Source organism: Oncorhynchus mykiss, chromosome Y (assembly GCF_013265735.2).
Source record: "Oncorhynchus mykiss isolate Arlee chromosome Y, USDA_OmykA_1.1, whole genome shotgun sequence".
Lineage (NCBI taxonomy): Eukaryota > Metazoa > Chordata > Actinopteri > Salmoniformes > Salmonidae > Oncorhynchus > Oncorhynchus mykiss.
This window is the reverse complement of record NC_048593.1, coordinates 16,188,995-16,214,704: the sequence shown is the minus strand read 5'-3', so window position 1 is coordinate 16,214,704 and position 25,710 is coordinate 16,188,995. Positions and strand designations below refer to the sequence as shown.

Sequence of the window (25,710 nt, the reverse complement as noted above, 5' to 3'; positions counted from 1 at the left end):
TGGATTGGGTGTCCCAACTGGCACCTTATTCCTTTTCCCTCTGTCAATAGTAGTGCACTATAAAGAAAAAGAGGGTTCCATTTGGAACGCACCCAGAGAACGAGGACAGGTAGAAGAGACCTGAGCATCCGAGGTAGTTTTGGAGTTTATGTTTCATGTTCTGTTTTCCTCTGCTGTGTGTCAGTAGCTGTGACTATAGCTATGAACTATAATACAACATACACGTATCAATGTCTTCTGAAGCCCCCATTGATGTATGACCACAAGCTTACACAAAACAAGACCGGTCCAACTTCTCCATGACAAGCAATACAAATCTCAGTGGAATAGAGGCTGAAAACAGATACATTTAAATTGATGAAATAAACAATATAGATTGTCAGGAAATGAAACACGCTCAAGTATTTTAAAATGTATCCTGCTGTCACTTTAACCCTGATTACACAACTGCCACCAGTATCACATTCATTGATTGGTGCTGATACTGACCTTGTCATATAAAGTGTATATTCTCGTGTGTATTTATTCTGTTTTCAGGTGTACTTTATTATTTATCTCGTGTATTTCTTTATATGACGTAGTATAACCAACCTGTTAAGGAAGAGATTGCAAATGTTTCCCTATACTGTTTACACCTGCTGTATCCTGTACATGTGACAAATAAACTCCGATGTGATTTTACATTTGATTCTAAACTTTGTGTACACAGGTTGTGATTCACTGTAGCAGCAAACACATTCACAAGGTTATCCAGGTCAGTTGTATGACCTTACCAATCCCACGCACACAAAGGAAAAATACTCTATCAAGTCGTCAAGAACCCCAACCCCACATTCAAATGACTCCCTGCCTTTTGAGGAACAACCCTGACAAAACCTGAGTCTCGAAACTGAAGAAGACGCGACGAAGTGAGAGAATGAAAGGTACAATGGCGTGATGTATAGTTATCCCACAACAAGAAGAAAAAACACCAACGGACGGATACATGCTACCTATGACACTATGACCATTCACTGCTAACACAGTAAAACACTGACCATCCCCTGCGACCAACTGATCATGTGTCTACATTTTATACAGTACATGTGTGCAGAGTCAGACAAGATTCACATTTTCACAGGAGTGCTGTTTTTCAAACAGTATCGTCAATGGTTTAACAATAGCTCCAATGAAAACACTGTTGATTGACTTACCTCGGCACCTGCAAAAGCCATTACATACAGTCATACACATGTCCAAGTATGCACGTGTGTCATTTGAGATGGGCATTCAGGATGGGCTTTCTCAATGCTGAGTTGTGCTTTCCCCTTACCCTTTGATCGCTCGGAAATTCTGACAAGGTTACACGATAACCCCAATGAGTTATTATAAATGTATTACTAGATAGACTTGCAATGTACACTTTAAGAAAATTGCTGTGGTAGAGATCGCACTAAGTGTGATTGAAAGACACTGGCGTAGCACAAACTCCTGTAGCCCTCCAAGGCGGGAGCCCATGATCTTTGGGGACCCCCATTCTTTAGGTTTAGGTTTTTTGGTTGGGGTGCCCCCGGAGGTCGGGCCCCCCAGATAGCATATGAACATATCATAAGCCATAAAATAAATGTGTAGAATTACAGGAAATGTACTTTGAAAGTTCAACATTTTCTCTCAGCATCGTGTCAAAATGTGTAGAATAGCAGGAAATTAGCTCAGATATGTTTGAAAGTTGAGACAATCGTTGTCCGGCAGGGACACTGTATTTTTATTTGTAAAATAAATTATTTTGTTGCATTATTTGATCTTCAAATGTATTTTTGGGGGAATTTTATAAGGGAAAAGATTTGTGGTGGGATTTTTTTAAATACTTTCAATATTATTAAGTTCCATGTCTGCTCTATGCCCGTAAATGCCCTTGTTCGGAGAAAGGATCCCAATTGTAAATCTCCAAAAAAGTGTTTCAAATTCTAAAAACTGTAGATAATGGATATTAACTGAAAAAAGATCTTATGTAGTTTCTTGCAATAGCCCTCTGTGACTTATTTCTCTCAAAACTGTGATTCCAAAGAAATGTGTCCAGAGATTTGGGGAACTCTGTCAGACTTGTCAAAAATCCTAAATGAAACAGGAATGAGCACGGCCAGCTATACCATAATTCATGTCTCTACATTTCTTAATCATGTTCTCAACACATTCAACAAAGTTCTCTACTTTTGATAGATTTAAACAAACGATATTGGAATCAGCATGGTCATAACCATAAACTGTCAACTCCATCTGCCTGATAGAATATGAATTTCAACTCTGTAAAATGTGTGTCTAACTTCAGCTCTGTTTTTATTGGGGATTTTCAAATGAATCATTTTCCATATTTTATAAATGTTTGAATTAAACTTTTATTTTTAGAGGCAAAGGTATGTTCTGAGTATCTGTTTTCAACTCTGTCACTGTCAAAATGTATTGGTCAATATTCTGAACAAGTATTTTTATCACTGTTCGGCAACATATGCTTAAACAACTGAAGTATTTGAACTAAGGGACAGTGTTTGCTTTATAAATGCCGTTTTATGTTCTAAATCTAGAATTACATCCACGAAATGCTAACGAAATTAGCCCTGGAACATTTTATAGTGCTATGAAACAACAACAAAAAGGCGTTTGGAGATTTGTATTACATATTTGAATTATATAATTTTAGAATTAAACTATCAAGGCCTTTAAACACTTGTTGGACAATAATTGTACAAATGAAATACCCTTCAGGGGGTCTGACAGAGTTGACATAAATCCAGTTAGTTGCATTTTATGAAACAAAATATATAATAATTAGGAGGTTGTTCCTCTACATAGCTGATACTTTGGTCTATCAAAATATATATTTCAAATGTTGTTAATATTTAGACAAATATTTGTATAAATTTGTTTGAGACTGTCCCGTCTTTCAAGAATCCCTGAGCTATGAACAGCAACATTTTCTCTCAGCCTCATGGCAGATGTGTAAAATAGCCTGAAGATTAGCTATAATTCTGCACGTTTCTCTCTACCCTCTCACTCTGCTCGGACCTGCGATACGTCACTGATGGAAGAGCATCAGAATGGAAGTGATGGCGTGAGGACAAAGCATTAGAGGAGCGGTTGGATTGGGAAGAGGGCAAATATGGTTACCACAGCAACCAGCTTTAAAAACGACTCCTGATCTAACTTGCTTAGAGAACCGGTGGTGGTGGTGGTGGTGGTGTGTGTGTGTGTGTGTGTGTGTGTGTGTGTGTGTGTGTGTGTGTGTTTGTGTGTGTGTGTGTGTGTGTGCGAGAGATAGCAAGTATAGGGGTGGTAAGTTCAATCAGATGGATTGTCCACCCGCAAATATGTAGCCGTGGTCTTTTCCATCGTTCCCTCTTTCTCTCTCTTAGTTGGCAAGATTAACCTAGGCTGCACACCGGAGACAGTGTTTACTCTGATAATAGGGATTTGATGTTGTTTCGCTCCCACAAGGCATCTTCAGGGACTTCATTTAATCAATCCTCCATCAGAAGCTTGTGAGAGCAGGCTCTGACACAACGTGATGTGCATCTGGCTCTGCTCTGTGGAGAATGAGAGGAATATGCTCTAGTTTAACACAGGAAGGGATATAGAGTGCGGCAACAGTCCTCTAGACTAGAGTATTTCCCAAAAGCATGTAAGGAATATGATATGTAGCACACCTATAAGGTAGCAGGTAGCCTAGAGATTAAGAGCGTTGGGCCAGAAACCAAAAGGTCACTGGTTTGAATCCCTGAGCCGAAGAGGTCATAGGCACTTAACTGTAATTGCTCCTGTAAGTTGCTCTGAAGAGTGTCTGCTGAAATGATCCCAAAAATATAGAACACCATCTCTATCTAATAGAGGAGGAAATGATCAGATGTTAATATGAAAAAAACTAATTCCAACTGCATTATCTTTTTTTAATCTTATCTTTCTGTCCTACCCATTGTTCGTATTAGCATTTGATTTGAGCTTCTCACATATCCCCTGCTAGCGGTGATGTCCTGAAGACATTCAAATCTCTGCAGAGCAGGAGACTGCTCTCTCAAATGGTTTACTTTCCGTTCCTCCATGAATTTTATTGAGAGATTTGTCTGGGGTTGGCTGATAGAGGTGCAACTGCTGCAGTGTATAATCGCCTCAATCATTAGCTGTCTGAGTATAGATATTGAAGTCTGTTTATGCCTTGTCTCTGTCTCCCAGGTGTTTTTACATGGAGTCGGGACACAGGTGGATAACATAAGACAAGAACAATGGATCCAGAGTCATCCATTAACTGAAAAAACAAGTTGTTTTTTTCGCCCTCTGCGACTTTAACCTTTTTCACGCGAGTTCCTAATATCTCTAACGGTCGCCCCAGCGTGAGTTTTTTTATGAAAGTGATGTCAAACTGCACTCACTGTTCCAAAATGGGTTTGTTACACAACGGGACAGTTAACCCACGCTGCCTTCAAACCAAGGCATGCTGCCTGCTAATTATCTATAGGCTACGTTTCAACTTGTCAATTTCAAATAATTTTCTAACAAGTTTTATTTTCAAACAACATTGTGTTCCACCTCCTCATTAATTCACATAAGAAGTAGCCCATTTCACTGTTGTGGACTATTTATGTTTGAGGCTTTACTGGGTCAGACTTCTCTCTTCGACAAGTGCAAAAGCACTTCCCCAGTGTTTCCCCAGATCAAGTATGTAGACATTTGTACATCGCTAGTCAGGGGGCCTTGCACAAACTTTTCCCCCTGGCACATTTTCTGGCTGGCGCCCGCATTGCCTTCATTGTTGTTGGACTTTGAACATGTGTGCGTTCCTATCAAAGTAAGTGCCTTATTTTCTGTAAATTGTGTTGCCTTTGTGCTGTAGCATACTGCATGTATAGTGACTTCGGAAGGTATTCAGACACCTTGAATTTTTCCACATTGTGTTACGTTACAGTCTTATTCAAAAATGTATTAAATAGTTTTTTCCCCTCAACAATCTACACACAACACCCCATAATGACAAAGCAAAAGCATTTTTTTATTTTTTAGCAAAAAAAAAAAAAAAAAAAAAAAGAAAATATGACATTTACATAAGGATTCAGACCCTTTACTCAATACTTTGTTGAAGCACCTTTGGCAGCAACTTTAGCATTGAGTCTTCTTGGGTATGACGCTACAAGCTTAGCACATCTGTATTTGGGGAGTTTCTCCCATTCTTCTCTGCAGATCCACTCAAGCTCTGTCAGGTTGGATGGGGAGCGTTGCTGCATAGCTATTTTCAGCTCTCTCCAGAGATGTTAGATCAAGTTCAGATCCCGGCTCTGACTGGGCCACTCAAGGACATTCAGCGACTTGTCCCGAAGCCACTCCTGCATTGTCTGGTCTGTGCGTTTAGGGTTGTTGTCTTGTTGAAAGGTGAACCTTCGCCCCAGTCTGAGGTCCTGCACACTCTGGAGTAGGTTTTCAAGGATCTCTCTGTACTTTGCTCCGTTCATCTTTGCTTCGACCCTAACTAGTCTCCCAGTTCCTGCCGCTGAAAAACATCCCCAAAGCATGATGCTGCCACCACCATGCTTCACCAGAGGGATGGTGCCAGGTTTACTCCAGACATGACGCTTGGCATTCAGGCCAAAGAGTTCAATCGTAGTTTAATCAGACCAGAGAATGTTGTTTCTCATGATCTGAGTGTCTTTAGGTGCCTTTTGGCAAAATTCAAGCGGACTTATGTTCCTTTTACTGAGGAGTGGCTTCTGTCTGGCCATTCTACCATAAAGGCCTGATTGGTGGAGTGCTGCAGAGATGGTTGTCCTTCTGGAAGGTTCTTCCATCTCCACAGAGAAACTATAGAGCTATAGAGTGACCATCAGGTTCTTGTTCACCTCCCTGACCAAGGCCATTCTCCCCCGAATTCTCAGTTTGGCCAGGCGGCAAGCTCTAGAAAGAGTCTTGGTGGTTCCAAACTTATTCCATTTAAGAATGATGGAGGCCACTGTGTTATTGGGGACCTTCAATGCTGAATACATTTGTTGGTACCCTTCCCCAGATCTGTGCCTCGACACAATCCTGTCTCGGATCTCTACAGACAATTCCTTGGACTTCATTTGTTGATTTTTGCTCTGACGTGCACCGTTAACTGTGGGACCTTATATAGACAGGTGTATGGCTTTCCAAAACATGTCCAATCAATTGAATTTACCACGGTGGACTACAATCAAGTTGTAGAAACATCACAAGGATGATCAATGGAAACAGGATGCACCTGAGCTCAATTTCGAGTCTCATAGCAAAGGGTCTGAATACTTATGTAAATAAGTTATTTCTGTTTTGTATTTTTAATACATTTGCAAAAATGTCTTAAAAACATATTTTTTCTCTTTGTCATTATGGGGTATTGTGTGTAGATTGCTGAGGACATTTTTTCATTTAGTCCATTTTTGAATAAGGCTGTAACGTAACAAAATGTGGAAAAAGTTAAGGGGTCTGAATAATTTCCTGAAGGCATTGTATCTATATGGAGCAAAATGTATTTATTGTTTTATTCACTTTTTCAAGTACTGGGGACAAATCATGCATTCCGATTCTTGCATAGATTGTAATGCAATATGATGTGTGTAAAATACTTTTTTGAAGGTTGTACTGATTATGATGAGCTAATGCTAAGCTAATTGCCAGCTGTGTGGGGCGCCATGTTTATTGACATCATACAATGAATTCTGGTTGTCACTCAAGTGTCTGTCGGTCGGACCTCTAGAAAGAGGCCAAGTTCTAGAGTTGGAATAACGAGTTGGATGACCGTGCCCAAAAAAAATCCCATTCGGAGTTATTTTTTTCCCAGAGTTCCCAGTTGTCTTGCACTGAAGTCTGAGATGTTTTGAACGCGGTTCCCAGTTGTTTTGAACGCGGCATCAGATTGTAACTATGGTACCTCAGGGTTTCCAGCTCAGACCCCCCTTTCCAGGGTTTTATTTTTATTTCGCTCATAAACTTCTCCTGTGTTTGTCCCCCATTTATTGATAAATACCCCATGATAGTAATATTTCCTGCATCATATGCCCCCACAATACATCCAGCCATTTCTACTTCCCATAGACTTGACACCCCCTCACAAATTACATGAACACCCCGACAAACCCCCTAAAATAGTTTAAACAATACAGTATCTGGCGACTCTGTTCAGCTTTTGCGCTACGGTTAGGCAAAGCAGTAGGCATGCATTTGTATTGTATTTTTCAGGCAATGGGTGCAGCCATCTTTGACTTTGTTTATTTGCGTCTTATAGTGAATGGCATTCTGGGATTAGGGAGACGTCGCTTGTCAGACATAAACAAACATGGCAGCCATCGTAAATAATTTAGCTACTGTTAGCTTAGCAGACACGCATCTCATTTCTAAACAATATTTCTCCCTTATGCTCACCAGAGATGTGGTACACTCTAAACAGGTCTGGCTGTTAGGTCACTTAAACTTCTGTTTAGTTTTTTTGTCAGCACAACCTGTTATTTAGACTGGTTTATGGAACGAGTTTAGCAGTGGATGTGTTCCGTGGGATGATTGGATGATGAAGTTCGCATTTATCTTTTACAATAAAAGGTGAACTTGAGGAAGAAAGTTGTGAAGACCTTTATTTCCCATCAGTATAAAACATTGTTAAGTTGCTATTCAGACAACACTGCTGTTTAGACGCATTTGTTTCATCACATGTTCTGTTGCTACTGTTCCAATCACATGTTTGCGATGATACGTTGCAGGGACCACTCAACAAGGATCCCAAATATGTGATCGTACGCGTCAAAGGGTTAAAGAATATTCTCAAATCGGTGATTCCTAAGATTTGGTCAACTGCGTCAAATTTGTCTAAAATCCTAAATGAGTCGGGACTGAGCAGGGTCAGCTTTTAAATAAGGACCCCTTATTCATGTCTTTACAAGTTCTCTACTTTTGATAGATTTGAAACAAACAATAGTGGAATCACCATGGTCACAACCATACATCGAAGACTATTTATGCCTTGTCTCTGTCTACCATGCGGTTTTACACTGAGTCGGGACACAGGTGGATAGGAAAAGAAAAATAGGAAAAGAAAAATGCATTAAGACTCATATCACATGATACACGAGGCCCAACCGCTGAGCACCATGTGCACGTCATGGAGCGTTTTCACACAAATCCATCAGCCCAGACTGTAGTGGCCATTATGACGGAACTGCCCAGTTTAAATGGATCATGGCACCATGGGAACACTCTCTCTTTATCCCTCCAAACAACCCAATGGGAACGCAGCATCCGTCAATGCTGTCACTCTGGGAGATAAGTGAGAATATGACACTGGAGTTTCCCTTCAGTGCTCTTACCTCTTACATGCTACAACGGAAACGATATAGCAGGTAAGGTCGCTCACCTTGACTCAAGGGAGACACAACAGCATTGGCCGCTGAGGTAAAAATCGAATGACAATGTAAACACTGTGTTAGAGACTAAAAAAATAGGAAGGTATTTTGACTGGCCTCTGGCCTAAATTATAAACCATCCTACCTGAGGGTGTGTTTGTGGCTGTCGACAGGCAGAGCTGAGTAAATACAGCATAGCACAGATCAGGAGCTGTCATTGTCAGCCGAAGACATGGGGTTTTACACAGCCTTGTATCAAAGCTACACCGCTGCGGCAATGTGTCTGACACCACTGCACTGCTGGGCCAATGTGCACTGCTGGGCAATGTGTCTGACACCAGTCCCTGCTGGGCCAGGGACTAGAGAAAGAGGGGTGTGGACTTGAGGACGGTTAGGGGTGTGTGTGTGTGTGTGTGTGTGTGTGTGTGTGTGTGTGTGTGTGTGTGTGTGTGTGTGTGTGTGTGTGTGTGTGTGTGTGTGTGTGTGTGTGTGCGTGTGCGTGTGCGTGTGCGTGTGCGTGTGTGTGTGTGTGTGTGAGTGAGTTGTGGAGGGAGATTAGGAAACAGGACCAAAGAGGAGTCAGGGGTGAAAAGTTAGGGGCCAAGGGTCAGGTTCCATGGAGGAGTGTGGAGGGAATACTCACTGTCCTCCAAAAAGTTGCATGCCCAGCAGAGCAAAGACCACAATGAAGAGGAAGAGGAGGAAGAGCAAGCTGATAATGGACTTCATGGAGTTGAGCAGAGACACCACCAGGTTCCTCAGGGAGTTCCAGTACCTGGGGAAAACAGAGGGAAGAGAAAGGAAGAAGAGAAGGAAGAGAGAGAGAGAAAGGGAGAGGAATAGAAAGAGAGAGAAAAAGACAGAGAGATAGAGAGAGATAAAGAGAGAAAGAGAGAGAGAGAGAGAGAGGGCGATAGTGAATGGACAGGGAGAAAAAAATGTCCTATATTGTTGTGAATCACAGGATTACTAATCTAGTGAGTATAAATGACTGCTACCTAACTGTAGCCTTTTCCTGCAGTCAAATAACCTAGTGTCCTCATGGGTGGAATGTTATTCATTCAGTAGCCCTTTCCTGCAGTCAAATAACCTAGTGTCCTCATGGGTGGACTGTTATTCATTCAGTAGCCCTTTGCAGCAGTCAAATAACCTAGTGTCCTCATGGGTGGAATGTTATTCATTCAGTAGCCCTTTGCAGCAGTCAAATAACCTAGTGTCCTCATGGGTGGAATGTTATAAATAGTTTTCATAATTTCATAATTAATCAACTTTTTTTGTCATTTTTTGTTGTTTTTTGTAGTCTTCTGTGATGAATATAAAGTGTAATATTGGGATTCAAACTCTAAATTGAATACCTTTCAACTCTATATCTGACATGGTACATGAGGAGTCTTCTGTTTTTTTAAAGTCCATAACCACGTGTGTGAGGTGTATACTTTTGTTTCAAAGTAGATTTGTTTAAGACTGTGTTTCTTACCAAGAAACACTGTGTGACCCTGATTTAGCCCACTAAAGGAAAAGTTTAATAGGATTATACACTGACAGAGTGGGACAAAATATGCTTATTGATGATTCTGAACGCATGTTGATATCCTGTACGAGTGTCCCCGAAGTGAGTACAAGCGTGTGTCGGCCTATGTGTGGACTCAAATGTGTGTTCACTCACTTGGTAAACTTGAACAACCTGAGCAGACGAAGAGCCCTCAGTACACTAATGCCATAGGATGCCCCTGGTTTGATCATCGACCACACCACCTCAAGTATACTCCCTATTATCACCTGTGGAGACGAGGAGAGGAGAAAAGAGGAGAGGGGAAAAGAGGAGGAGTGGAGAAAAGGGGAAAGAACTACTGTAACAAAGTAGCTACTAGCTACTCGGACAGCAAATCACTGTCACTGTCAATGAATCAATTCAACATTTCATTCTCGTATAAAAAAAAAAAACATGGATCCATGTGAGTCAGGTTAAGTTAGCATCTGAAATAGAGAATAATTAGCTCTTCAAGGTATTCCAAAGGCATTTATGGTGACTTACACCAAAGTCGAAGCAGTTGAAAGAGGAATGGAAATAGTTCCTGGCTCCCAGGCCGTACATCTTCAGGCTCATCTCAGACAGGAACAGACCCAGGAACACAAACTCTGCCAGGTCTGGGGTTCCAGGGGGATGGAGAACACATGGAAGGCCATTATTGATTTAATTCGGCACCTACTGATAATCATCCATTCGATAGTGAATGTAGGTGTGAGCGTGTGTGTGTGTGTGTGTGTGTGCCTACTGACTACATGCACATACACGTGTGTGTGACTTACACAGGGCAGTGGTGAGCCACTCGGGTTGGTCATAGTGGACGATGGCCACACACAGTGTGTTGAGCCCCACCAGGCAAAGGACTGTCCAGTAGAAGCTCTGGGCTTTGACCATGCGACGGATGAAGAAACGCATCCTCCTCTCCTTGCGGCGGAAGTAGGATGAGCTGTCCAGCTTCATGCTCTTCACGCTGGCCCGGCCAAACGGTGAGCCCGGGGGAACTAAGAGGAAGTAGGTAAAAGAGTGAAGTCATCACAGAAAGGTGTACAACGCCATCCATCATGTCCCTTTTACAAAAGGGATTTCCTGTTCATCGGCATGATCATCATCATCATCATCATCATTATTCTAATTATCATCATCGTCACCCTCATCCTCGCCATCATCGGCAAGTCTAGGGTGATTTGAACATTATATTACAATATATTTTGAAATAGCTTACAAAAAAAATGATATTCGCATTCAGCATTAAGTTTGTATCTCTGTATCTGAGGTGGAACCGTACAAGAATATTCTGGCTATTTCAGGCTGTCATCAAACCCAGAAGCTCCACACTTAGACTCCACCTCCTCTACATTCCACCTGAATAAATCCCAGCTTCTTTGCTAATTAAAGAACTTCACGGCTAAGACTAAAAAGTCTGACACTAAAAATGTCTGAGACTAAGGAGAAAGTATCTAAAGAATCAGAAGGAAGAAGAAGCCATAAAATAACTGGAACTTTCCACTCTGAAAAGATATATGTTTTGCATTTCAAGGTTGTAATCTGCCTCAATGGGAGTGAAAACAGATCTTGAGACGAGAATAAGAACAAGTGAAATGTTAGATTTGACTGCGTAATACTGCATGTATCTCCATGACAGTCATTTAGATGGAGAACAGCCACAGGAGGTTGTCAGGAGAGGAATCCAGCTGGTTCCGTTAATATAAATGCACTCAAATGGGTTCAGTTATCATGCTTAGGAGCATTTCCCCCAAAGCCAAGCAATTACATATTTTCTTCTGTGCCGCGGTCTGAATTTAAATAATGAAATGAATTGAACTCTAATTCCAATATGATGGAGGAATTTTACAGTATAATAAGAAAAGTTAATTACACCTATTTTCCCTCAAGGTGACATGCTACAAAGAATCAGTAAAACAAGCAAAATCTTCACAAAAAAAATGTTTCCTTGTATAACAGGTGTTGTTAGTTTGTGTGACGTACCAGAGAAAACGGTCAAATACATTGAGGCATTATAACAATGCATGAGGATAGGAACACATTTGAATAGGCCAAAGGTCAGCAGAGGGTGTGTTGGGGAATAATCACAATTAGGTGGTGACATAGGTAAGATGTTTTATATTCATCATATGTTTGTAAGTTACTTCTCATCAGAATGTTATTTTTGTATAATACTGTGGCGGGGTTGCAGTATCTGTTCTATGTCAAGACTAAGTTGTTTGGGCCGGAGAGAGGGGAGAGGTCAAGGTGTCATCATGTGTAAACATATCTTTTGCTCCACTGTGTCTGTGTGCCAGTCACTCCCTACTTTTCCCATCGGGGAGAGGAGGATTGCAGTGTCTGGAATCATTCTATGCTCCCTCTTTTGTTGCTCCTATCTTAACCTATAGCCTCACTCTCCTCTCCGTGAGCTTGTCCAGGATTGGTTGTATTTAGAATTGATTGTATCTAAATGACAATTTGATATTTATCATAGAGTGGGGGTAATGTCTTGGTACCATTTTGTACCAAGGACGAAATAAGAGCTTTGTTTAGGAGACCAAACTGAACGATCATTTATAGCCAACTCTGTCTGGCTAGGGGATACTCCTCTCTGAAGTAAAGTCTTTCTTTGTGTAAGTTCCTAAGACCTGTGGTTTGTCATGTCGTCTAGGGGGGGTGGATATTTGCTATAAAGGATCCCATTTGCCATTATGTTGGGACTCTCTCAACTTTTCATTAGAGATACTGAACTGTTGAAAGTCAAAATGCTATTGCAAAAGCTTAATTATTATTAAAGGTGAAGATTAAGCATAACTCTGACTGGTGTGTGGTTTTCTCTCATGATTTGGTAAATAGAGGAAATTTCCACGACAGGTGAAAATGAGACATATTACCAACAGCCTAGAAATGGTGCAAGCTGTAAGGACAAGCTCAAGAAGTCATTACGTAAAAGGTCAAGGGTCAGCCTTCCCAACAAAAACTGGGAGGTTGGCTCAGTCAGATAAGGTTGCCAGGTCAAGCAAACATTTCTAGCCCAATGACCTATCAAAACCCAGCCACAAGGCAGCAACAGAAAAGTTGCCACATTTATCCAATAAACCCTTTTTCTATAATGTTATCGAGCGAATTAAGAAGGATTATCAGCGTAATTTGTAACGATGTAGGCTAAGAAGCAAAATGAGGTTTTCCATCATAATAATTATTGTGAGCTTAAAAATATGTCACAAGAGAAAAGAGAATTTGCCCTTATTAAACCCGCCAGATCAATTCCCATCAATGGATGTCGATTTCACTGGTTTTGACTGCTATGATTAAGCAATAACGCCCAAGGTGTGGTACATATCCAATATACCACGACTAAGGGCTGTTCTTTGGACACAGCCCTTATCCATGTTACATTGGCCATATACCACAAACCCCCAGAGGTGCCTTACTGCTATTATAAATTGGTTACCAACATAAATAGAACAGTAAAATCATTTTTCTGGTCATACCCGTGTTACACGGTCTGATATCCCATGGCTTTCAACCAATCAGCATTCCCTTTTGTGCATAACTATAGCATAACTATGCTGAGCTAGGTTGCACTGGTTGTTTTCCAGTGCTTGTCATCATTATATCAGTTATAGCGTGTTAATATATATATATATAAAAAAAAAAAAAATGTACCCCCTTTTTCATGGTATCCAATTGTCTTGTCTCATCGCTACAACTCCCGTACGGACTCGGGAGAGGCGAAGGTCGAAAGCCATGCGTCCTCCAAAACACAACCCAACCAAGCCGCACTGCTTCTTAACACAGTGCGCATCCAACCCAGAAGCCAGCCGCACCAATGTGTCGAGGAAACACATGCACCTGGTGACCTTGATTAGTGTGCACTGCTCTGCCACAGTGCGCAGTGCTGGTGCGCAATGAGACAAGGATATCCCTTCCTGCCAACCCCTCCCTAACCCCGACGACGCTGGGCCAAATGTGCATCGCCCCACGGCCCTCCCGGTCGCGGCCGGCTGCGACAGAGCCTGGGCGCGAACCCAGGGTCTCTGGTGGCACAGCTAGCGCTGCGATGCAGTGCCCTAGACCACTGCACCACCCGGGAGGCCATGTTAATATATTTTAAGGAAAAATGGTTGGGAATAGGTGTCTCCATAACGACAATCTAAATAGCCTACTGGTAAAGGTGTCATGACCTGTGCGCATGCTGCTTTTTCTCCGTGGCTCTCAACACACACACACACACACACACACACACACACACACACACACACACACACACACACACACACACACACACACACACACACACACACACACACACACACACACACACACACACACACACACACACACACACACACACACACACACACACACACACACACAGCCCTCCCCACCACTCACTCACTCAGTAAAAGCTTGCTCACTGCCTGATAATCAGCAGCAGCTGGTCCCAGTGAAATATATACATATATTTTTTAAACAGCATGGCGGTCGCGGTTCAATTTAGAAGTAGCCCATACACCCGCAACCCGCGACCAATAGATTTTCACCCGCGACATCGGATTTCAAAGTGGCCCAATTTGGCAAGAAAACCGCAGACATGGCAACCCTGGGTCAGTCAGACAGTTGAGTCTGGTCAGTCAGATAAGAGTACAGGACAGTTGAGTCTTACCAACAGAGGACATGTCAGTAAAGTGATCGTCTCCCTCCTCAGCACCGATCAGCTCATTCTTACTCTTCTTGACCTTGCCTCGCTTCAACACTGCACACACACAGCACAGCAGAGAGGCAGGAGTAAGGATATGTACACACACATACACAAATACATGCAGGCACTCAAACACACGCACAAACACATATGCATGCACATACACACACAGCCCCCCCTGTGTGGGCTAGTTGGATGCTATGAATAGTGGGCATCAATCACATTTTTCATTCTCCGATTCTGCCTTCCGCTTCAATTCATGCAGCCTTGGAATGAAAAACGGCCGCTCATGAATGTGATCATCACGTGACCTTCAATGTCACAAAAGACGGGGCTTTTCTGAGACTTGCAGCCCTTTTAGAATGTAGAGGTCTTCCTCAATGCTCTGCTCTGAGGCCAAATCAGCTCCGCTTATCTTCTCTGTGAATGAGGATCGGAGCAGTAGCTCAACAATCTGGAGAGTTATGAGTCAATTGTGAAACAGAGAGAACTAATATTGTGTTTAGTAGAACGATGGGCAGATTGAGAATGCTTCAACATTTGTATCTTCTCCTATAAATCCATTCCATCATTTCTCTCCATCCCTTTAAGCTATACTGGCTCTGTCAGAAATGTTTGGCATTCTGGCCAATGCCCTCACCTGCCCTTCAACATAATTTAGTCAAATCAACATTTTTAGCTCTAACAACACATTGAGGGGCATTTCTCTGGCAGTGAGCTCAATCATTTTCATCCCCAGCATGTAACTAATGTATTAAATGAAGGAAGGCAGGTACTGTCATTTAGACAAGTGGTACTGTCATCTAACCTGAGAAGTGTGTGTGCGTGTGTCTGTGTACATGCATGATTGTGTGTGTGTGTGTGCGCCCGTGTATTGTACAACCCTAATCCAATCAAGACATCCCTCTAAATCCCCCTAATTAACCCTGGCTCCCACACCAGACCTAATTGGATGAGATTATGGGCCTATCACAACATAAGGCTATAGGGGGCTGGGTGGAGCGACAGCAGGGACATGACTGCACTCCAGCTGGAGCAGAGACAACCGCCCATGTCGGAGAGAAGAGGAAAGAATAAGAGAAGAGAGAGAGAGAGAGAGAGAGAGAGAGAGAAGGGAAATAGAGAGAGAACAAGGAGAGAACCGCCCATGACACAAAAGAGGAAAAGGGGAGTGGAATAGAAGAGAGAGAGAGTAGAAGAGAATAGAGAGAGAGAGTGGAAGAGAATAGAGAGAGAGAGAGAGAGAGAGAGAGAGAGAGACCAAATAGAGAGAGAAAAGACTGATAAACAAGATTTAGTGAAGGGACAGCAGACACCAGAATGAGACAAGCATCTCATTACAGCAGTCTTCCTGGACCTTAGTAATCACTCACTGATACTCTATCACATTGTAACAGTGTATCAAACCCTATAACCCAGGTGAAAGAGAACCAGACCACATTCATGGAACCCTGAATATGGCATAAATCGAATTGAGCGATTTATACACCACAGAAAGACATGGTGCAAAATCGTCAGGATCTGAAAATGGAGGGCGAGGCAAGTTCATGGAAATTGTGAATCATACCTGATTGTGCCTTTTTTACCATAAGGTACCATGGTAGCCCAGTAGGGTACCATGGTAAAGCAGGCCACAGTTTAGCCCTCCAGCCCTCTTTTCACCTGGGAGGTTCTGTTTCCTCTTGTACCACGCACCGTCCAGAGGGGACTTCTCTTCCGCGTTCTCATCCTCCTCCGCCAGCAGCACCTCCTCTGGAACAGGAGAGGACAGGGTTATACACCACGACACACACACACGGGCGCGCACAAAGGAAACACACAATTACACATACACACACATACACACACCAACTGTACATACTGTACCTGTGAATACCTGTCACCATCCTAACAACATAAACTGAGTAAATCAAACATTATGAACACCTTCCACCCCCCAAATGATAACCAATTGTCAGGTAAGACTAAATCAACAATTTAATCAACATATTGTGTTCCTTCGAAGAAGTGGAGGTGAGCCTGACCTGCCTTGCATATCCACTCCAGGTACCCCGTCAGCTCTCTCTCTATCTGCTGCTGTCTCCTCAGCTTCAGAAAGTCCTGCCTCTTCTCCACACGCTCTCTCTCTTTGGCAAACTCCCTGCGAACACACACGCACGCACAGAAACACACAGACACACACCCTTTAAACTGACATGTTAATACACTGGTTCATTTCTGTGTTCCACATCGACGGGCCTGTAGATGAGCAGGTCGAGAGTTTCGAGATCCTCGGTGTCGTGAAGAAGGCACAACAATGCCTCTTCCCCCTCAGGAGGCTGAAAAGATTTGTCATGGGCCATCAGATCCTCTAATAGTTCTACAGCTGCAGCATTTAGAGCATCTTGACTGGCTGTATCACAGCTTGGTATGGAAACTGCTTGGCATCCGACCGCTAGGCGCTACATAGGGTGCTACATAGGGTGGTGCGTACGGCCCAGTACATCACTAGGTTCGAGCTCCCCACCATCCAGGAAGGCCCTAGAAATTGTCAAAGACTCCAGCCACCCAAGTCATAGACTGTTCTCTCTGCTACTGCACGGCAAGCAGCACCAATGCACCAAGTCTGGAATCAACAGGACCCTGAACAGCTTCTTCCCAAAATAGTTAGCTAAATAGTTAACCAATAGCTACCCTGACTATCTGCACTAACAATTTTTGCTCGGTCATTCTATAAATAATGGGGCCAATGTGTGACATTGGAATCAACATTTCCACATGTGTACTTAGAGGAATAATACCAGTGAATATATGCAAAATTGACCCATAACTCCACCTATACAATACCATAGCCCTAGGACTATACACCTTTTAAGTGGAGTTCATACAGACATTGGCAAGTCAAATTGAAGGACTTTTCCAAGCACTTGTTGGTAATTTTCAGGGACCTCATGTTTTACAATTGTATAATTTATATAATTGTACATAAGGCCTAATATGATGACGTCAGTGATCTTCAGGTCGGCGCTCTAGAAAGAGGCCCGAGTTCCCGACTTGCAATTCCGAGTTCAATGTTCAAAATGTATTTTCCCAATCAGAGCTCGTTTTTCTCCCAGTTCCCAGTTGTCTTAAACTCACTGAAGTCAGATTTCCCATTTGACTTAATTTTATCTGTGGCCAATGGCCTCGAGCCTTCTTGGATGGGGACTGTCCCCATGAGTGACAGAACACTGAGCCAATCACGGCGCAACTAGAGAACATTACCCAATCACGGCGTATTTGGGGGCTTTACCAACTTTCCGCTGGCTGCCCCACCACTACAGAATGCACTGAGCTAGACTGAAATACCTGCATTTCGGAGCTGACTCAAGAAAGCAAAAAAGAAAACACGTTTGTGTCGTGACTTTACTTTCATTAATCTCATGACTGTAATTTATTTATTATTTTATTTATTATTTATTTATAATTCACTACGTTTAATTATTACCAGATTAAATGAATCATGAAACAATTAACTCATTAGGATTTGGGGCTCCATGGAATAAGTTGTTGAACCTCTTAAGGATCGGCCCCGTTTTTTCAATTTTCGCCTAAAATGACATACCTAAATCTAACTGCCTGTATCTCAAGCGCCGAAGCAAGGATATGCATTTTCTTGGTACCATTTGAAAGGAAGCACTTTGAAGTTTGTGGAAATGTGAAAGGAATGTAGGGGAATATAACACGTTAGATTTCGTAAAAGATAACACAAAGACAAAACCCTTTTTTGTATTTTTTTTTGTACCATCATCTTTGAAATGCAAGAGTAAGGCCATAATGTATTACTCCATCCCAGGTGCAATTTAGATATTGGCCACTAGAAGGCAGTAGTGTATGTGCAAAGTTTTAGTCTGATCCAATGAAACATTGTATTTCTGTTCAAAATGTTGCATCAAGCCTGCCCAAATGTACCTAATTTGTTTATTAATAACTTTTCATGTTCAAAACTGTGCACTCTCCTCAAACAATAGCATGGTATTCTTTTACTGTAATAGCTACTGTAAATTGGACAGTGCAGTTAGATTAACAAGAATTGAAGCATTCTGCCAATATCAGATATGTCTATGTCCTGGGAAATGTTCTTGTTACTTACAACCTCATGCTAATCGCATTAGCCTACATTAGCTCAACCGTTCCACAGGGGATCCACCCATCCTGAAGAAGTATTAACTAAATAACAACAGGATAACATACACACTTAATACATGAGACAAAGGTTCCAAGCAGACTTTTACAATATGGTGGCTTTCAACACCACGACATGGAGAGGGAGAGATACATTTTTTTTTATCGTCGATACATTTCAGAACCATTCTCACATGAATCATATAGTTTGCACATGAACCACGCCTGTTATGAATAAGAAATCATGAATGTATTTAAGTGTGGGTGCCTTTGATCGTTGTGCAGTCCTGAACAGAACTACAGAGTTCACTCTGATCCATTTACTCCAAAAGCTGTTTTTTTGAAGATAAGCTAGCCAGCCGGGCCAATGGCTGGCTTGTGATTTGGGTAGCAGCATGGTTTGAAGAGCGAGACATTTTACTCAGGACAGCTAATCAGCTGTACCAGTGATTGTCTGAGAGGGGAGTTTGTCGCCTCTTCCTCTTCGTGTTGGTATTCAGGATTCGGACCACGATGGACATGAGCTGCAGCTCGCCGTCTCTCTGGTCTAAAATAAGGTGAGTTTATTTATTCACCTAGTGTTGAGGTTCAAAGTTACAACCATTTGAAACATGTATCTACCGCCTCATGTTTCCTGGTCTAATGTTAATTTCATTGGCAATGCTTTTTATGCCGTCAAAAGGGGATTGTTCCATCAGTCTGACACGCTCTCTGACCTCATTCAGGGAGTGGCTACTTACAATGAACAGTTTATAGGAGATAGATTCTCTAATTCCTCCGAAAATCACATTCATATCTTAACAAACATACTTTCATTGTGTTTTATATGCACAACGGATTGGATGGAAACTTGACAGATAAAGGGGTTATACTTTCCAAGTTACAGTATTTCGTCCATACAATTTTTTATGACATAACAAAATTAAAACTAATACAGTGGAGAGAAAAAGTATGTGAACCATTTGGAATTACCTGGATTTCTGCATAAATTGGTCATCAAATTTGATCTGATCTTCATCTAAGTCACAACAATAGACAAGCAGTGTGCTTAAACTAATATTGCTGAACTTAAACAGTTTTGTAAAGAGGAATGGTCCAAAATTCCTCCTGACCGTTGTGCAGGTCTGATCAGCAACTACAGAAAATGTTTGGTTGAGGTTATTGCTGCCAAAAGAGGGTCAAACAGTTATTAAATCCAAGGGTTCAAATCCTTTTTACAACCTACACTGTGAATGCTTAAATGATGTATTCAATATAGACATGAAAACGTATAATTGTTTATGTGTTATTTAATTAAGCAAACTGTGTGTGTCTATTGTTGTGACCTAGATGAAGATCAGATCAAATGTTATGACCAATTTATGCTGAAATCCAAGTATTTCCAAAGGGTTCACAAACTTTTTCTTGGCACTGTATGACATTAGTTTTCTATAGCTTCCAACTGACCATTCCCCACATGGTTATGTTAGAAATATTGTTCCAGTATCCCCTTTTGATCGTGTTAGAGTTTCGGCGGGAAAACTGTCTTTGAAACACAAAAACACAAACACATTCCAAAGCCATTCCTTCACCAAACTTTACAGTTGGCAATATGCATTCAGGCAGGCAGCATTCTGCTGGCATCTGCCAAACCCAGATTTGTCCGTCAGACTGCCAGATGGAGAAAAGTGAGTCATCACTCCAGAGAACACGTTTCCCCTGCTCCAGAGTCCAATGGCTGAGAGCTTAATACCACTCAGCCGATGCTTTGCTTTGTGCATGGTGATCTTAGGCTTGTGTGCGGCTGCACGGCCATGAAACCCATTTTATGAAGCTCCCGATTGTGCTGACGTTGCTACCAGAGGCAGTTTGGAACTTGGTCAGTGTTAAAACTGAGACGGTCTCGTTAAGTGATCTTGTGGCTTTACGTGCTTCACGGCTGAGCCATTGTTGTTTCTAGACTTTTCCGCTTCACAATAACGGCACTTACAGATGACCGGGACAGCTCTAGCAGGGCAGAAGATTTACAAACTGACTTGTTGGAAAGGTGGCATCCTATGAAGGTGCCACGTTGAATGTTACTGAGCTTTTCAGTAAGGCCTTTCTACTGCCAATGTTTGTCTATGGAGATTGCATGGTGGTGTGCTCGATTTTATACACCTGGCAGCAATTGGTGTGGATGAAATAGCAGAATCCACTCATTTGAATGGGTGTCTACATACACTATTTATACAAAAGTATCTACCTCAATTACCTCGTACCCCTACACATCGCCTCGTACTGATATCCTGTGTATATAGCCAAGTTATTGTGGATTGTGGATCCACTCATTGTGGATTTATTCCTTGTGTTATTATTTTTCCATTATTTATATATTTTTCTCTCTGCATTGGTGGGATGTGCCCGTAAGTAAGCATTTCACTGTTAGTCTAAACCTGTTGTTTAAGAAAGCATATGACAAGTAAAATGTGATTTGATTTGATTCCTCTCCTCTCTGGGAGTGACCTTCACTTCAGAGGGCTTTAGTTCACCAGACCACCACACACACACACACCCACTGTAGAGGAGACCGGTGCAGCACGTGCAGCAGGGTTATGAAAGGACTCTTTGAAGGGCCAAACACACAGAGAAACAGACAAAGAGAAAGACACAGCCGTGTGTCTCACTGTTAAAGCGTGGGTGTGGATTAGGTCAGCTCACAGATAAAAGGGTTACACAACTATTTAAATGTGCTCACACACACACATGGACCCACGCACACACCAACTCATTCCTTAGGCCCAGATAAAGTTCTAGTTACCCATAGGAACCCAGTTGTCTCTAGACTAATGACAATATCCATGGAATTATTCCCTTTTCTTCCGACTGGCTGTTCGAATCCTGTTGAGACTGTCCCGGTGTGTGTAAAAGAGTGTGTTTCCCTGTCAGACAATGGGCTGGACAGACCACTGAGCTCAAAGAGAAGATCCAGGGACATTTTGATGAAAGGCAAACACAGGCCATTTTAAAAACTCAGGGGAGACAGAGAGAGAGACAGTGACAGAGGAAGAAAGGGGCAAAGGAAGATAAAGATAAAGATAAAGAACGGGAGGGAGGGAGGAAAAGAGAGAAGAGTGAAAAGAGAAAAGAGGAAAAGAGAGAAGAGTTGGGAGAGTGATGACCAATCTATCAACAGAATTCTATTTGAGCTATTTTCATTGTCATTTCAGTTAAGATGCATTTCCTGTCAGTATGCAGAATTTAAAATAAATGTGGTATCATGTGGTATCAACAGTATCATATTATGATGTTCCCCAAGTGTGCCACTGTCTACACAATGCCATATCTCTCTTAGCTCAAGCACTTGAGTGATGGCTGAGATTCTACTGTGGTAAGCTGGGGAATGTCAGAGCGGGGGAGGCTGAGGCAGAGTCATTGGGTTCACGAAGGACAGAAGAGATGGAGAAGCAAATGAGAGGAGAGAGGGATAAAGATATCATTAGAGTGCTGAGTCACACACACACAGACAGTCTGTTTACAGCTAGCGTGGGGACACTTTCAAAATCCTATTTTCCTTAACCCTTAACCCTAAACCTAACCCGAACTCATACTTTTAACCTAACCTTAACCCTAACCCCTAACACTAATTCTAACCCTAAACCCCCTAGAAATAGCATTTGACCTCATGGGGACTAACAAAATGTCCCCAGTTGGTCAAAAAAAAAATTGTTTACTATTCTTCTGGTTCCCAAAAGAATAGTTAAACACGTCCACACACGCACGCACACACACACACACACACACACACACACACACACACACACACACACACACACACACACACACACACACACACACACACACACACACACACACACACACACACACACACACAGAGGGGAACTAGCCATTCACTGAATAGGAGCTCAGGCTTCCCAGAACACATAAATACAGCACCTGACCAGAGACACTACGATGCTCTCAACAGAGGGCTGGTGGGAGACAGCGTGTGTATGTTTCAGACAAAACGTTAGTATGTGTGTGTGAATAATGCACACAGCGTTAAAAGAGGGAGAGAGAGAAACAGGAAAGAAGACAGTGAGAGAGCGGGAAAGAGACAACAAAAGAGAGCGAATGTTGACCCAGACTTAGCGTTGCTGGGGAGGGGATGGAAGTGGATTCCAATAGGCTTTTCATTAAGATAAAGAGAAGCCTCAGCTCTCTCCATATTTACACAGCTATTCCAACGGAAGGCGGGTCATTTCATTATGGTAATGCATGCTGTCCCTGTAAATTCACATCTCTTTAAGGGGAAGCTCGCCCACTCAGGCTTTCAGGCTTTCAGCCTGAGTGGGCTCCGCTCAGCCATTCCACTGGAGACACAGGATTACACACACACACACATACACACATATATATACAGCGCATTCAGAAATATTCAGACCCCTTGACTTTTTCCACATTTTGTTACGTTTCAGCCTCATTCAAAAATTAATTAAATAGTTTTTTCCCCCTCATCAATCTACACACAATAACCAATAATGACAAAGAAAAACAAGTTTTTAGAAATGTTTGATAATTTATTTAAAAAAACAACAACAAACATATCACATTTACATAAGGATTCAGACCCTTTTGAAGCCCTTTTGGCAGCGATTACAGCCTCAAATCTTCTTGGGTAAGACGCTACAAGCTTCTGTCTCAACCTCTGTCAGGTTGGATGGGGAGCGTTGCTGCACAGCTATTTTCATGTCTCTCCAGAGATGTTCGATCAGTTTCAAGTTTGGGCCCTGGCTGGGCCACTCATGGACATTCAGAGACTTGTCCCGAAGCCAGTCCTGCGTTGCCTTGGTTGTGTGCTTAGGGTGTGCTTGGGTCGTGCTTGGGTCGTTGTGCTGTTGGAAGGTGAACCTTCGCCCCAATCTAAGCTCCTGAGTGCTCTGGAGCAGGTTTTCATCAAGGATCTCTCCGTGCTTCGCTCCATTCATCTTTCCCTGGATCCTGACTAGTCTCCCAGTCCATGCCGCTGACAAACATCCCCACAGCATGATGCTGCCACCACCATGCTTCACCGGAGGGATGGTGCCAGGTTTCCTCCAGACGGAACGCTTGGCATTCAGGCCAAAGAGTTCAATCTTGGTTTCATTCTCATGGTCTGAGAGTCCTTTAGGTGCCTTTTGGCAAACTCAAAGCAGGCTGTCATGTGCATTTTACTGAGGAGTGTCTTCCATCTGGCCACTCTACCATATCCAGGACTGATTGGTGGAGTGCTGCAAAGATGGTTGTCCTTCTTGAATGTTATCCCATCTCCACAGAGGAGCTCTGGAGCTATATCAGAGTGACCATCGGGTTCCATTTAAGAATGATGGAGGCCACTGTGTTCTTGGGGACATTCAATGGTTCAGAAATGTTTTGGTACCTTCACCCAGATCTGTGCTTCGACACAATCCTGTCTCGGAGCTCTACGGACAATTCCTTCGAACTCATGGCTTGGTTTTTGCTCTGACATGCATTGTCAACTGTGGGACCTTATATAGACAGGTGTGTGCCTTTCCAAATCATGTCCAATCAATTTAATTTACCATCGGTGGACTCCAATCAAGTTGTAGAAACATATCATGGATGATCAATGGAAACAGAATGCAGCTTAGCTCAATTTCGAGTCTCATAGCAAAAGGTTCTGAATACTTATGTAAATAAGGCATAGTTTTTTTATTGTTCATAAATTTGCAACAAAAAAAACAACCTGTTTTTGCGTTGTTCTTACAGGGTACTGTGTAAATTGATTTAAAAAAAATTGAATCCATTTTAGAATAAGGCTGTAAGGTAACAAAACGTGGAAAAAGGGAAAGGATCTGAATACTTCCGAATGCACTGTATATATATGTCACAATTTCTGCCGAAGTCGGCTCCTCTCCTTGTTCGAGCAGAGTTCGGCAGTCGACGTCACCGGCTTTCTAGCCATCGCCGCTCCATTTTTCCATTGTTCCATTTGTTTTGTCTTGTTCCCTGCACACCTGGTTTTCATTCCCTAATCATGTACGTATTCCTCTGTTCCCCTCCATGACTTTGCGTAAAATTGTTTTGTTACATGTCCGTGTGTACGCGCCAGGCTGGGTTTTTTCCCCATTATTACGTGGCTTTTCACGAGGGATGTTTATTGTAAAACATTTGCTCAATTTTTGAGACTTTTTTGCGCATAGCACTTTTACCTTTGCCTGGAGGTTTTGACACAGTCTGTCTGTTTTATTAGCCTCTGCCTTAATAAAGTGTGTGCCTGTTCACAACTCTCTGCTTTCCTGCACCTGACTTCTCCACCAGTAGCGCACACCGTGACAATATATATATATATATATATATATATACATACACACTTACTGGCCAGTTTATTAGGTACACCACCCCATTCACGAAAATGGAACACTCCTACAGACAGTGAGTCACATGGCCATGGCTTGCTATATAAAGCAGGCAGACAGGCATCGAGGCATTCAGTTACTGATCGATTGAATGTTAGAATGGCAAAACAAGTGACCTAAGCGACTTTGAGCGTGGTATGATCATGGGTGCCAGGCATGCCGGATTCAGTATCTCAGAAACCAGCCAGGTCACCTGTGATACAAGTCCGTATCCGACGTCCGTCCATGTCTGAGGATGTCGGGAGATTACGTAGAAACCGGCAACAGCGAGCGCTGTTACCTTCAAGTAGATTTTTGTTTTGCTAGGGCATTGTAGACGGGAATGGTGGATGGGCGTAAGCATGTTCGAATCCAGCGACAGAAAGTTGTTTTTGAGATTTTTGTTTTAACTTCTTCGATATAGGGGGCGCTCTTTTAATTTTTGGATGAAAAATGTTCCCTTTTTAAACAAGATATTTTGTCACGAAAAGATGCTCGACTATGCATATAATTGACTTCTTTGGAAAGAAAACACTCTGACGTTTCCAAAACTGCAAAGATATTGTCTGCGAGTGCCACAGAACTGATGTTACAGGCGAAACCCAGATAGGAGGAGCTAGGAGTCAG

At 42.3% G+C, this 25,710-nt stretch overlaps 1 protein-coding gene across 1 annotated transcript in view; it reads right to left on the bottom strand.

Moving 5' to 3' along the window:
• The window catches only part of cacna1bb (calcium channel, voltage-dependent, N type, alpha 1B subunit, b), a 214,265-nt gene that overhangs the window by 71,160 nt on the left and 117,395 nt on the right, over nt 1-25,710 (bottom strand). Inside the window, exons 8-14 of the mRNA XM_036967489.1 lie at nt 16,609-16,724; nt 16,247-16,336; nt 14,549-14,638; nt 10,677-10,895; nt 10,402-10,514; nt 10,033-10,145; nt 9,010-9,141 (exon numbers count right to left, since the gene is read on the bottom strand). Of these exons, the coding sequence (XP_036823384.1) occupies nt 9,010-9,141; nt 10,033-10,145; nt 10,402-10,514; nt 10,677-10,895; nt 14,549-14,638; nt 16,247-16,336; nt 16,609-16,724 (873 nt within the window). The remainder of the gene's footprint in view (nt 1-9,009; nt 9,142-10,032; nt 10,146-10,401; nt 10,515-10,676; nt 10,896-14,548; nt 14,639-16,246; nt 16,337-16,608; nt 16,725-25,710) is intronic.